Raw genomic sequence first — 13,498 nt, forward strand, 5'->3', positions numbered from 1 at the left:
CGAGGACGCGGCCCCCCCCCAGGCGGCGGCCCCCCCGGACGCTTCGGCCGAGCAGGGCCCCCCCGCGGAGGCCCCCCCGGGGAAGGAGGAGGCCCCCGAGGGGCCGAGCGCGGCCGAGGCCGAGGCGCAGGCGCACGTCTACGCGCCGCACACGGACTACAGCGTCTACCGCGTGCGCTCCAGGTATAGCTCGGACTGGGCCGAGCCGGGCCCGGAGGAGCCCGACGAGCAGGACGACAGCGACGAGCCGCAGGACTACCAGCCCAGCCGGGACTACGTGGAGATCGGCGGCCTGCCCGAGGAGGACGAAGTCCCGGCCAGCCGCAAGATCCAGTTCAGCCGGGCGCCCATCAAGGTGAGTCCCTCCGCCGCGCCCCGCCCCGCCCCGCCCCCCCCCAGGAGGCCAGCTGGCCCCGCCCATGCCTTTATAGGTGAGAAACGGGGAGGCTGCAGGGTGAAGTGACTTGCCCAGGGTCACACAGCTCAGGGCTGAGGCTGGATTTGAAGTCACCGCCTCTTGGCTCTGTCACGGGGCCATGTCGTGCCTAGCCGCAGCTAAGGAGCAGCCAAAGGAAGAGAGACAAAGACCAGAGCAGGGACCGTGCCCCCAGGGTGGAGGGACGCCCGGGCCAGGCACGGCATCCAGGGGGCTCACAAGCGTAGGGAGAGGCCCAAGGGGGAGCCTGGAGTGGGCAGGCTCCGGCGCAATGCCCACCGGGTGGCAGGGGGCTCTGCAGAGCAGCCCCAGCACTGCCCGACTGTCTGGTCTCCTCCGGCTGGCCGCCCACTAGGAGGGAGTGTTGGCAGACCGCTCACTGTGCCCTCCTCCCCGGTGCCAGCGGTGCCAGCATCTTCTCAGGAGGGCTCTGAGGCTGGGACGCTCTGCATGGGTGGGCAGGGCCCGCGTCTGTCTGTCCGGCCGCTGGCGCACTTTCCTTTCTCCTTGGGTTTTCTTTCTCCTGACGGCTCCCTGCCGTGCACAGCAGAGCCCTGGGGTGCCCCCTTGGGTGCTGCGGCCCCTCCCGGCTCAGCTCGGCCCGGCAGCGCCCGGACACCCGAGGAGAGACGGACGTTTCTCGCAAAACCCATTTCTGACAACACGGCAGCCTCGCCCAGCTCGTGGGAACCAGCCAGGGTGCCAGGGGGGATGCCATCGCTCGGCCAGGAAGAGCGTCCAGTGGGGGGGACGGGATGTCTGTAGACTAGATGGCTGGGGGGGCCTTGGAGGGAAGGATCGGGGAGACCCCCAGGTCCACAGCGAGCTCCGGAGCCCCGCACGGAGCAGGGCTGAGCTGGGAAGGGGAGCGGCCTCGGAGAGGCTCGCCCCAGCCCTGGCATCCCTCTAGAAGTACCCGCCGGCCCGCCAGCTTGCATTTCTCCCTACCGGGCCCCGCTGCCATCTTCCTGTTAGAATGTAAAGTCCTGGGGACGGGGCCCTTCTTGTGTTTGTGCTCCTGGCACAGTGCCTGGCACAGAGCAAGCCCTTGAGAAGTCTCGTTGCCCACGTCCTAGACTTGGAGGTGGAGAGAAGGGCATCCCCAAGGGGGCGCCGTCTGCAGGGCTTTGGGCCCCTTGGTGGTTCCTGCCTCTGGCTCGCTCTGGCTCGCTTTCTTTGTTCGCATCCTCTGTCCCCAGCAGCGCCCCTTCAGGTGCCATCTGCCTCTGTGCCCATCGTTCCCCACAGACCGAGTTCGCTCCGGTGCCCACCCTTCCCTGGACACATGCCCTAACCCGGCCCCAGCTCCTTCCTCGCTTGGCCCCCGAGGTTTGCCCCATCCTGGATGCTCCCCGAGCGGTCAGTGTCTTCCTTAGACCCTCTTCGGATGTGGTCTGACTGGGGTGGGGGGGGGGCTCTCACCTCCTCTCTGTGCACCCCACAATTGCATTCGCTTTTCTGTTGATTTTGTGCAGTGCGTGATCCACTCAGACCCTCAGATTTTTTTTCAGACAGCTGGCGGGGGGAGGGGGGGTGACCTGCCTTTCCTGTTTGTCCTCACACGGACCATTTGGTACGGCCAAGTGCAGGACTGCCGGGCTCCCCGTGGACTTTCTTCTTGGCTTCAGCTCAGGGGATGATCCTGTCGACCCGTACTGGCAGCCCAGAGGCTGGGAACGGCCTGGCTGTCTCTACTGAGCCGCCTGGCCGGCCTCTCCGGGCTTTCTTACCACGTTGTCGGCGCGCCCCGCTTGCTTCCCCCAGCAGCAGTCCATCACGGTCTTCCCTGGTTTCTCCGGTAACGCTCGGTGACCCCCTCTCCCTCGAGTCTTCCCTGAACCCCGGCCCCTGTGGGTCTCTGGCCTGGCCGTCTGCTGTCTGCAGGCCTGGCCTGGCCACTGGCCTTCCTTAGGCGGCTCCCGCAGAGGGCTGGGGAGGAGCGCTCGTCCCGCGGGCCCGAGCGGCCGCCCCTTCTGAGACGCAAGGAGAGCGCGTCGTCCTGAGAAGGGACGCGAGGAGGAAGCCCACTCTTGGCTTGGCACGGGCTGGGGGCAGCCGGGGCCAAGATCTCTCTCTGGAGGGGGAGAGGAGGACCGCGGAGCGGCGAGTGTCAGAGAGGAACTGCACGAAATACATTTGACTGGAGCCAGACTGAGGGGGGCGACGCGCCCTGCCGAGGAGCGGTGCGGTGCGGTGCGGCACGCCCGGGGGAGGGTTAGCGCCTCGCCCGGGGGGGCGACGCGCCACGCCGAGGGGCGGTGTGCCAACCTTCTCAGTTTGCGTGTGTTCTCGAGGTGACGGGGACCCCAGAGGATTTCTGAAGTGCCGTTTTGGAGGTAGCTGGACGAGTGGGGGCGCCCGGGAGGCCCTGCTGATCGCAGCCAGGTTCTCTTCCTGCATCCCGGAGTCACTCTTCACCTGCTAGCAGCTTGCTTCGTTCTCTCTTCCTGGGCCTGTTTTCTCCTTCTTCGTCCGCCCGTACGGGATGGGGGTGCCTTTGCTTTGCCCTCGTTTTGTTGGCTTTCCAGTTAGCCCGGCCCCCTCCTTGTTCCTCACGCCTGGTCTCCTCAGCGCGGTGCCTCTCTCGTGCCCTGCCCTGGGTCAGCTTGCTCCGTCTCCGGTGCCAGGGTTAGGGTCACTCTGTGCGTTGGCCCCGCGTGTCAGGAGCATCCCGTGAGCCGCTGAGGCTCAGACGAACGGGAGGGAAATAGAAGCGTCTGGGACGTGGCTTCACGGGTTCCCTCTCCAACTGCGTCCAGAAGATACTGCTGGCCCTGGCGCAGAACGGAGCAGGGCCCCGCTGGGCCGCCGGACCCAGGTGGGCAGCAGTGGCAGCGTAGCCTGGGCTGAGGAGGGAGGGCCGGAACACTGTCCGGTGAGTAGCCAAGTGAGGTCGTTTGGGGAGTCCTTTCAGCCTTTAAGCCTATTGGCTGCCTCTTGAGCCTCTGACGCCAACGTCGGGGGAATAAGAAGACGAGTCCAGGGTCAGGAGAGCCTCCCCTGGTTCCCTCCTTATCTCTCAGCTTCGCTGTTGATGTCCCTGCCCAGACGGTCCTGGCCTTGGGCCTCTGGCCTCAGAGAGTTTACAGAGGGGCAGGCGAGCGGGTCCCACGCTCAAGGAGAGGCTGCAGGGTGTCCTTGTGACTTTGAACTGCTTCTGCCCTCTTGGTGACCATCAAGCCAGCCAGCTGTCTCGCCAAAAGGGAGCACCAAAGTGGCCTGTCCGGATGCCCCCAGCGAAGGCGAGCTCGCCCACGAGCAGGTGTTTGGAAAGGTTTTCTGCAAACCAGAGACTTTCTGGTCTGCTGAAGAGGCCTCCGGGTTCAGCCCAGCAGAGCTCTGCAGAGAACAGACGGCTCCGTCAGGTCCCGACATCCAGGGCCTGTGCTGTTGGCTGCAGTCGCCCAGAGGAGGCAGAAATGCTGAGTTGGGGGGCCCCGGCTCTGCCCCAGCCAGGCTCTCCAGGCTTTAAACGCTGAGCCCTCCCGCTAGCCTGCTTTCGGGTGGACTCGCGCGCCCCTGGCTGGCTCTGGGTCGTGGGTCTGCTCTTCCTGGGAGTCCCAGAGGTCCTCGGTGGACGCCAAATCTCGCAGCCTTGTTGTGAATCCGCAACCACCGTGAACTTCTTGAAGCAGTTTTCGAGACAGGCTCGAGGCCAGGACGGGCCGGTGACCCGCAGCAGAGGCGGAGGCGGCTCCCCCGGTCTCGGGGGTTTTTACGTGGCCGATCACAGTTGGCCGAGAGGGAGTCTGCAGGCCCCAGAGATGCCAGAAATGGTGCCGACCTCCTGCCGCTCGACTCCAGCCCTTCTACGTCTCGTTCTTGGGAACTTCCTTCTAAAGAAGCCTGCAGAAAACTTTACGTCGGCCCTCCTGGGCCTGCTTGTCAGTCCAGGGGTTCCAGAGTTCTCCGAGCCCTGGGCCTGTGGCCCCGGGTTCAAATCCGCCTCAGATGCTTACAGCCCTGTGGCCCTGGGCAAGTCCCTTCGTCTCCTTCTGCTTTGGTTCCCTCGTCTAAAACGGGGGTGCCGCTGGGACCACGTTCACCTTGAAACGCGCTCTGGATGCTGCCTGTTGCCGGGTTCTGGCTCAGCCCCTTCATCACGTGGTGGCTCTCTGGGATTTGGGTCTCCTGCGACTGCCCCCGGGGGCTCCTTGAGGCCGTCCTGGTGGGACAGAGGAGGTCGAGGATGATGGGAAGGCCTGGGGAGAGGCACGGCACAGAAGGCGGCTGCCCAGCTCCGAGATCTCTGGGACGCTGGCAGGATGCTGCGGTTCGTGTCTCCCACAGGCCCGGGGCTCGGGGTCGGACCAGAGCCCGCCGGGCCGCTTCACCAGCTGACTGGGAGCATTGTTCAGGGCTCCGGGGGCAGGCGCCTCCTCATGTTGCCACGTGGGCCGGCCCGTTGTTGATCCGGGCCGTGGCACGGCCTGTTGGCTGGAGCCAGGCTCGCCCGGGCAGAGACATTCGGGGCCACCAGCTCGACATTTCCTAGGAGGGCCTGCAGGGGCTTCGGAGGGTCCTGGCTGAGGCCCGGCGCTCGGGCTGGGGAGGGCCCTTCTGAGCGCCTCGTCGCGCCTGCTCCAAGGTGGCCCGGTCCGGCCTGTGGCGTCTCGGAGCATCTGAGAGTCCTGGCGGGGGCAGGGGCCGGGCCGGGGCTGCGAGGCCGAGGAGCAGCGGGCAGGGGCAGGGGCAGGGGCAGGGCTCGGCTCTCCCTTTTCTGCGGATGGCGGAGGCGAAGGCCCCGAGCCTCTCTGGTCATCCGCGCAGGCCAGGGCGGGCGTCCTTCTTGCTTCTGGGCCGGGATCGAGTTCTGTGCTCACCGTTCCTCCTCGGGGGCCTCCCTCGCGTGCACGCCGCGGCTTCGCCTCTCTTCAGTGGGCCGGGACACATTTGGAGGAAGACGCTTTAGAGGCCCCCCTCCGACCCCCCGACCCCCCGGCCCTGGAGCGCGCCCTTGAAGACTGAGGGGAGCTCATTGGCTCGGGCCAGCTCTCAGCGTTGGCCCACATCCGCCCTTTGGTCCAGGGAGGGCAGCTCAGCTGTGCCCCCCCCCCAGCCCGAGGCTCTGCCCCCTTCCCTGTCGCTGGGCCTCTGGGGATGTGGCTTCAGGCCCGGACAGCAGGCCGGCCGCCCCTCCTCGACCTGCTCTGGCCAAGGCTCGGCTCACGTGCCCAGCCCCATTCCCAGCGCCCGAGGGCATTTCTCACACGCCGCCCTCCCTCCAGGGCTCACCGGCACCTCCAAGTTACAGTTTGGGCGCTCGGAAACCTTGGCCGAGGCTGCCCTGCACCTTCGGGCCAGGCCTGGCCCCTGCCCCGAGCCCTCGAGCGTCCCGGCGGTGCCGACCGACTTTGGGCCTTTCCTCCTCTGTAAATGAGGGACCTCAAGCCCCCCGGAACGCGATGGCCCCCGCCAGGCTTTTCCGGGGGCAGGAAACAGGCCTGTGCGTCCTTCGGGGCAGCTCCTCCCTCCCTTTCTCTGGGCCGGGGGCAGGGCTGGCGGTGGGCAGCGGGGAGGGAACCGAGGGAGGCGCAGAGTGGCCTTCGGCCCCTTCCAAACGGCTCTGCTTGTGAGCACGCACCAGGGGAATCGGAGGCGGGCAAGCTTCAGGGCATCGTTTGCCAGTTCGGAAATTATCAGAGACTCGGTGACATTCGTCCTGGGCCATCCCCCTCTGTCCCTCTGGCTGTCTCTGTCCCTCCTTCTTTCTGTCTCTCTCTGTCTCCCTCTGTCTCTGTGTCTCTGTCTCCGTCTCTCGCCCTCTTCGGTCTCTGCCTCCATCTTCCCGTCTCCCTCTAAGCCGTGTCACCCCCCGGGGGCGTGGAGGCAGGGGAAGGAATGGGCTGGTGGGAGCTGGGATGAGGCTGGCTGGGCTGGAGCGTAGCCTGCGTGAGGGAGCCGTAGGTAGAGAGAACCGAGGAGGAGGAGGAGAGGCCCGAGGCCGGAGGGGTGGCAGGCCGCCTCCGTGGACAGGGAGGGGGAGACGCCTTCATGGCAGGGCCAAACTGCAGCTCGGAGCTCTGGCCAGGACCTGGGCCCTCCCCCTGCCCCGGGGCTTCTGTGCCCGCGAGGCCCTGGGCATTGGTGTCGCCCCCCCAGCCAGCTGCCCTGTTGGGCCCTCGGCGTCTCTCCTGCCTGTGCGCCCCTCGGTCCTTGGCCTCCGGGGGCTGCCTTCTGGGATACTGAGGACCCCAGGCCTCTGCACGGGGCCGGCTGGGCCCTGCTCCGGGAGGGCAAAGGCGGCTGCTCGAAGCCTCGGTGCTCTCCTCCCTCCCGGGGGCCGCCCCCGCTCCCCTGGGAAAGCCCAGCCCTGTCCCCAGGGGTTGGCGTGTGGGGACGAGGAGAGGAGCAGGCACGATGGGGAACCGCCTTTACCACCATCCTCTCTGGGAGTTCTTCTCCGTCCTTTACGGAGGAGGAAACTGAGGCAGCAAGAGGCCAGGCTAGCGGCTGAGTCAGCATCTGAGGCAGGATTTGCACTCAGGTCTTCCTGCCCCCCCCCCTTGTAACAGGGAATCTGTCAGGAGGGGGACACGGTGCCCTTGTAGGAGGGCAGGAGAGGACGGACCCCCCCATACACAGAGAACCATAGAGGAGCCCGTCCCTTCTGCCCCAGCCCCTGTTCTAAGACAGAAGAGCAGTCGGGGTGAGGTGACTTGGCCAGGGTCACACAACTAGGACCATTCTGTGGATTCTCAGGTGTTTCCTGGGTCGTGACCTGCGCCGGCACACCCTGCCCGTGTGTCCTGGAAGGCAGCGCCAGGCCCCCTCCCCAGCCTGGCACGGCCGGCTTTCTCCCTTGTTCTGGGCGGTTCTGTAGAGCTCGAGGGCCCCCAGAGGAGGCTTCTCCGTCGTTCGGAGGCCCTCCTTTCTGGGCTTTGGTCCAGGGACCGGATGAGGGATTTGAACCCAGGGCCTGTGGCTCTCTGGACCTCTCCCTGGTTCCATCAGTGGTTTCTTCAGGAGACGAAGGTCGGAGGGGCTTTGTCTGAGCTCCGTCCCAGGCGCCGGGAGCCTTTGGGGAGCTTCTCCTGAAGGGAGTGGGGGGCTGGGCCTTCACGGCCATCCTTTGGTCCACAGACACCCCCCCCCCCCGGGGGCCAGAAGTCCAGCCTGGGCACGCGGACAGGCCGCTTCATTCTTGTCTCGCTCTGAACTTACCACGTCCTGAACGGCATCCGAGGGCTCTGGTGAGAGATGGGGGCCCGGCAGGGGCCCGGCTCAGGGATGGCGCTGCTCCCGGGGGCTCCCCCCGCCCACACCTGCCGTGAGATGGAGGAGGCGCCCTCCGTCCCCCCCCCATGGAGGAAGCCTTTATGCCCCTGCCGCGCCGCAGCATTTCTACCCGTCTACCCTGGAGGGCAGGCCGTGTCTCCCCAGTGCCTGGCACGCTCTTGACCTGGCGGGGCGAGGGTCCATTTTGGCCCCCCTGGGGAGGGGGCTGCTCTGCCAGGTGGCTTCTCAGCTCCCTCACGCCTCCTGGCGCCGGCCTCCTCCGTCAGGCTCCCCACGGACGCCCTTCCTGCCGTTTGTCCTTCCTCCCCGGCTCTTTGGGCAACGTGGACTCTGGGGGCCGGCCGCCACCTGCTTTGCTTGGGAGGGGAGCCCCGAGATCGGCAGGGCCCCCCGTGAGGCCGCTCTTCTGGGGTGTCTGGGAGGGGAACGGTCTTGGCCGCTCTATCGCACTCTGGCTGCGGCCACAGAGGCTGGGCTCGCCCCAGCACAGGACCGGGTTCGAGAATGCCGCCGGGACGACCTCTAGAAACGAACGGGCCTCCTGGCTGCGGAGCAGGAGGGCGGGGGGTGGCCCGCCGAGGGGCTGCTGTTCTCTGTTCTGCCAGGCGTGCCCGGACGAGGCAGGCAGCGCTGGCAGCAGCGGGAACGTGGCCGGGCACATTTTGGGGTGGACCCGCCCGAGGAGCTGCGTGCAGGCCTCTGGCTCACCCTGCAGGCGTCTGGGGGTGTCGTGCGCAGGCATCCCCCACGGGAGAACAGGCAGTGTCCAGGGTGGGCACCCGGCCAGGGGTCCTGGCATCGGAGGGTCTCGGCCTGACCTCCCTGCCTTTGTGACCTCGGCCAGAGGAGGCCGGGGTTCCGAGCTCCGAGCCCCGCGTTTGTCGGCTTTCAGAGCCGGCCTGGCGGAGGGGGTCCAGAGATCCGTCTCCTTCCCAGCCCCGGGGTGCTCCCCTCCTGGGGTCCCTGTCCGTCCGGTCCAGCTGTGGGCTTCGAGGGGCAGCACCCCATCCTGCGAGCTCGAGGAGGGCCTCCGGCCCCCACTCCTGCGCTTTGGTTCCGGATTTGGTTTTCTCAGCTGAGGAGCGTTTCTGTTTTCTCCCCCCCCCGCCCGGGACCGTGCTCGGAAGTCCGTCCTTCCTGGTCGGGAGCCCGTCTGTCAGCTCGGCCTGGTCCGTCTCCGGCTTCCTCTGGGCCCCTGGTTTTCCTTCTGGGGCCGCCTTCCCGCCCCGAATTCCAGGCCTTTTCGGCCCCCTCCCGCTGTCGGGCCCGTCCCAGGGATGAGCCAGCCGTGTAGGCCGCCACGATGCCTTCGCAGTAGAAAGGCCAGGCGGAAGGGCCCTCCGGCTGCCCTCAGGGGATCCCAGACAGCGGCTCCCGGGGGGTGGGGGGGGTTCTCGGCCACGGCCTGGCAGGGAAGCTTCTTTTGGCGCGTCCAGGCGTCCCGCCTCAGGGCCCCGGGGGGAGGGGGCCGCCCAGGAGGTGCTGGACCCAAGCTAGGAGCCTCCCCGGGTCTCAGGCCTCGAGGAGCCCCAGCGGCCGCTTCTGCCACTTCTCTCTGACGTGGAGCCGCCGTCCGGCTGTCCGCGAGCCTGTGGGGCGCCCGAGACCTCTGCGTGGAGAGACGGCCTGGGCGAGAGCTCCAGGGCCAGGACGAGGGAAGAGTTTGGGGGGGAAGTAAAGGAGCTCCCTTTGGGGCTCGGCGGCTTTGGAGGGCCTGCCCGGAGGGCCCTGGAGGCCAGGAGAGTCCCAGATGAGTCACGTGGACAGGAGCGACCTTCGGGCTGCAGAACTGGAATGGCCCGCTGGAAGTCTGGAAGTCCCTGCTGCCTCGACGGCTCGCGTGGGGAGGTCGGGCCGGCCCGTCCTGGTTCTCCTGGCTTGGCCGCTTGGTCGGCCGCGTCTGGGCCTCTGAGAAGATGATCCGCGGAGTTGGGCCAGACCCGTTAGCGGAGCCCTTCCCGACTCCCCCGAGCGGCCTCCTGGAACGGGGTGCCAGACTGGGCCAGGGGCCCGCCTGGAGCCGAGGCAAGCCGTGCAGTGTCCCTCGGGCTAACGGCTCAGCCTTCTTTCCCTTCGTGCCGGCCGTGGAGCCTTGAAGGCCACCAGGAAAGCCCTCCTGGGAGCACCAGCCCTGGGAGAGGGACGACTCTGGGACAGTCCGGAGGGCAGCGGCCGTGGCCGACCCATGGAGGCGCTCTCTGGCCCCCGGAAGGACAGAGGGATGGGGACGGGGAGCTCCACGGAGTTGGTTTTTCAGGCTGCTTTTGGGGCAGCAGAGATGGCGGAGACGACGGCACGGTGGCCGCAGAAGTGGGAGAGCCCAGTTGGAAGGGCCACCTGGCTGGCTTGGCGGGAGTGGTGGGCAGCAGGGGGCCCCTGCGGGGTTCGAAGTAGAGGCTGCCACGGAGGGAGGCTGCTGGCCTCTGGACCTTGGCTCGTGCCTCCCGATAGAGCCCAGGGTGGCTCCTTAGACTCCTGCTGCTTCGAGGGTGGGACGGCCGCCTCGGCTGGCCGGGGGGGGGGGGGGCAGAGGAGGGCCGTTAAGGAAGCTATTCCGAGTGGTCTTTGTCGCAGCTCAGAGACCAGGGGAGGCTCAGGGAGACCCAGCCGCGGGCCTCGGTCATGGGCCCAGCTCTTGGCCACGGGCTGCTGGCTAGCAGCTGAGCCAGGTGCTCTCTCTGCCCTCATTTCCACGGGGAGACGCGGAGGAGATTCCCTGCCGTATCCGAGGCCTCGGTGGTTGTTCTCATTCTCCCGGTTGAGAGGTTTGGGCGCATTTTGATCGGGGGAGTCGGAGGGGCCAAGCGGGCATCTTCTAGCCTGCAGGACGCCCTTGGCCCAGCTCCCTTCTAAAGTCTGCCTTGGCCCCGGGCCTGGCCAACCCTGGCGACTGTGGGAGGGAGCTCGCCACTGGCCCCAGAATGGAGGTGCCCATGGGCTCCCCATGTGTCCCCAGGGAAGTTACTCGTGTACCCCGTCTTCCTTTTAGGGTGTCAGAAAGACGAGTCGTCCCTGTGAGGGGGATGCCGGGCTTATCAGGGCAGAGGCTCAAGCCGGGGTTGGGGCAATGCGGACGTGCCATTGGGAAATGGTTAAGAGAATCGAACCTCAGCCGAGCTCGCCCCTGGCTCTGTGTGGCTTGGCACACGGCTTAGGTCACTGTTGGGAGCCCAGGTCGACTGCACCCTGAGGCCATACTGGCCTACCCGCTCTCCCTGCCTCCTGCTATGGCAGCTCTGGAGGACTCGCTTGTTCCTCCCTGTGCCAGCCTAGCAGTTCAGACAGCTTCTTGTGAGAGCTTCCTTTGGGGATGCAGGGCGAATCGGTGCCCTGTCTGGAGACTAAAGACCCGAGGATCCCAGGGGCAGCTGGGTGGCCCAGCTGGTAGAGCACTGAGCCTGGAGTCAGAAGACCTGAGGGTTCTCAGACACCAGCTGTGTGACACGGTGCAGCAGGTCTCAGTTTCCCCATCTGTAAAATGGGGATCTTTAGAGACTACTTACTTCCCAGTGCCTTGTATGTAGTCTAGGCTTGCCTTCTTCTCCCCTTCCCCCCCACCCCCAATAGAGTTTGGCCTGAAGATGTGGGCCAGCTGCTAAGCCTCAGGGGTGCTGTGACCCCCTACTTGGCCTGTCTCTGAGGCGGGCACAGTTCCCACTCTTTTTCTCTCCTTCCCTCTCCCTTCCTCCATCTCTCTCCATCTCCCTCCCTCCCTCCTCCCTCTCTTCTTTCTTCCCTTTCTCCCTCCCTCTCTCTCCTTCCTGATGGTCTCACCAAGCTGGCCTTCTCATTCAAGCCTCCCTTCAAGAATCCACTTGGTTTTCTGCAAGGGGGTAAAAACACAACATTTCTAAGCCCCATTTTGTCTCTGCCAGTGGGGAGATGGGGTCCACCGGTTAGGGCTGATACGTTGCTGCTTTCTTGGCCTGCTCTGCCTCGTGTTTGGTGTAAAAATAATTATGGGTGAGCTACAAAATTAAATAGGTGAAAACTATGGAAATAAAGGTTCAAAATTATTTCAGATACTTTTGATAGATGTAATCAAAAGTATCTTTAGTGATAAAGTGAACTTCCCTTCAGGGCCAGGTGCAAGGAATCCTAAAGAGACTCTTGTTATAGAAAAATGATTTATTTAAAATATATAAGGAAGAAAAGGATTTCTAATTCTAAGGGATTCCAAGTCCACCCAAATAAAACTCCCTGGTTCCACAAGGAACCGCTTCTCCCATGTTTCACAGGCTACCCTACTCCTCTCTCATTTGACTAACCCAAATTTATACTATTCTAAATAAAACTACCACTATTACCCTTATAAGTCGTCACTTCACCTTTAAGTTATAAAAATAACAAATGCTAGCTGATTGAGTCTCAACAAGAATCAAGTTAGGACTCTGAGCCTTAATGGAGAGTCCAAACCAAAGACCAGGGTTTCTTTGGTCTTCTCAGAGTTTAATCAATCTAGAAATAGTAATAGATAATTCAATAGTGTTTCCCAAGTTGGAAAAGAAAACACCAAGCTCCTTCAGGTCTTTCACTCAGACAGAGAGAGAGGCAAAGATGTTACCTTCTCCAGCCCTGAGAGAAAAGTCCTTGTGTGTGACTCTGCCAACTGCCAGAGACCAACTGCCACCTGCCATACCCAGAGAGAATAACTGTCACAGGAAAATGGTTACACTGCCAACATTTGAAATTAGTATTCTCAGCCCCACTTCGAATTCCAATTCTTTCTCAAGCCAGCTTCTTCGCTTCTTCTCTCTAAACTAATAAAACAATACTCATTTTCTAATATCCTTATACTGGTCAGTTACAGTAGGGCAGAGCCTGTGGCCAAGAAGGGGACCTCTTGGATGGCCTCTGGGGGTCAGTGTTGGGAGTCTGTGCATCCCCGGAATGACGGGCTTTCCCCCTTTGTCTCCTTAAGAGTAATCTTGCCCCTGGTATGTCACTGTTTCTCATTGAGATCTTTTTGGACCCTTTGGGGTCTTCCCAGCCTTCACCAGTGTGTGTGCCTAGGTGGCTGTTCTGGGTGGCTGGGGAGGCAGCATCCTCAGAAGCTCCTTGGAGTAAGGGCCCAGGGCTGGGAGAGTTCAGTAGGCCATCCCAGCAGTGTCATCTCCCCCCTCCTTCAGGGACTCTCCTGGGCTGTGGCGGCAGGATGTTCACAGCCAGCCCCTGTGCCTGGGGGTGAAGGAAAGTAAGGCAGGAGAGGCTGTTGGGGCTTGCCTGGTCTCTCTGGGCTCTTCCTTGACTCTCTTTTCATCCAGTCAGCACCAGCTAAGCTTCAGGGTCCAAGGACACAAGGATAAACTTGGAAACAGTCCCTCCCCACAGTGAGCGTCCAGTGTCCGGAGGGGCAAGCTACAGGGACACATGGGTCCAGGGAGGCCACGGAGGCTGTGCGTGGGGTGGCTTTGGGCTCAGTCTGCGGGTCGGGGAGAACCTCTGCAGGACGGCGGGCCGTGGGTCTGGCCGGCCCAGCTCTGTTCTCTGCAGCCCCTCCAGCCTGGCCACTGTCCTCCTTGGCCTTCCTCGCTGCCCTCCTCCATGAGGCCGCCCCACAGAGCTGCTTTAATTTGCATTTCTTTAACTGGTACCGTTGGGGACTCCCCATCTGTGGCCCACAGAGCACCCTGGAAATCTCCGTTCTTCCCGGATGTGTGCCTGGTCCGGTCTTAGCCGCGGGCCTCTGACGCGGGCCCACACCTTCCCCCTTTCCTTGGGGCTCCAGCATCCCTGGGAGAAGGCCTGGCAGGAGAGTCTTCCTTCTGGGGCTCTGCCCCGCCCACAGTAGTGGGTCACGTGGGGGAGAATAAAAATGGGAGC

General features: G+C 64.2%; 1 protein-coding gene across 1 annotated transcript in view; it reads left to right on the forward strand.

Moving 5' to 3' along the window:
- PPP1R9A (protein phosphatase 1 regulatory subunit 9A) overlaps positions 1-13,498 on the forward strand; it is a 75,612-nt gene that overhangs the window by 27,186 nt on the left and 34,928 nt on the right. Inside the window, exon 4 of the mRNA XM_044678233.1 lies at positions 23-355. Within this exon, the coding sequence (XP_044534168.1) occupies positions 23-355 (333 nt within the window). The remainder of the gene's footprint in view (positions 1-22; positions 356-13,498) is intronic.

Source organism: Gracilinanus agilis, chromosome 5 (genome assembly GCF_016433145.1).
Source record: "Gracilinanus agilis isolate LMUSP501 chromosome 5, AgileGrace, whole genome shotgun sequence".
Taxonomy (NCBI): domain Eukaryota; kingdom Metazoa; phylum Chordata; class Mammalia; order Didelphimorphia; family Didelphidae; genus Gracilinanus; species Gracilinanus agilis.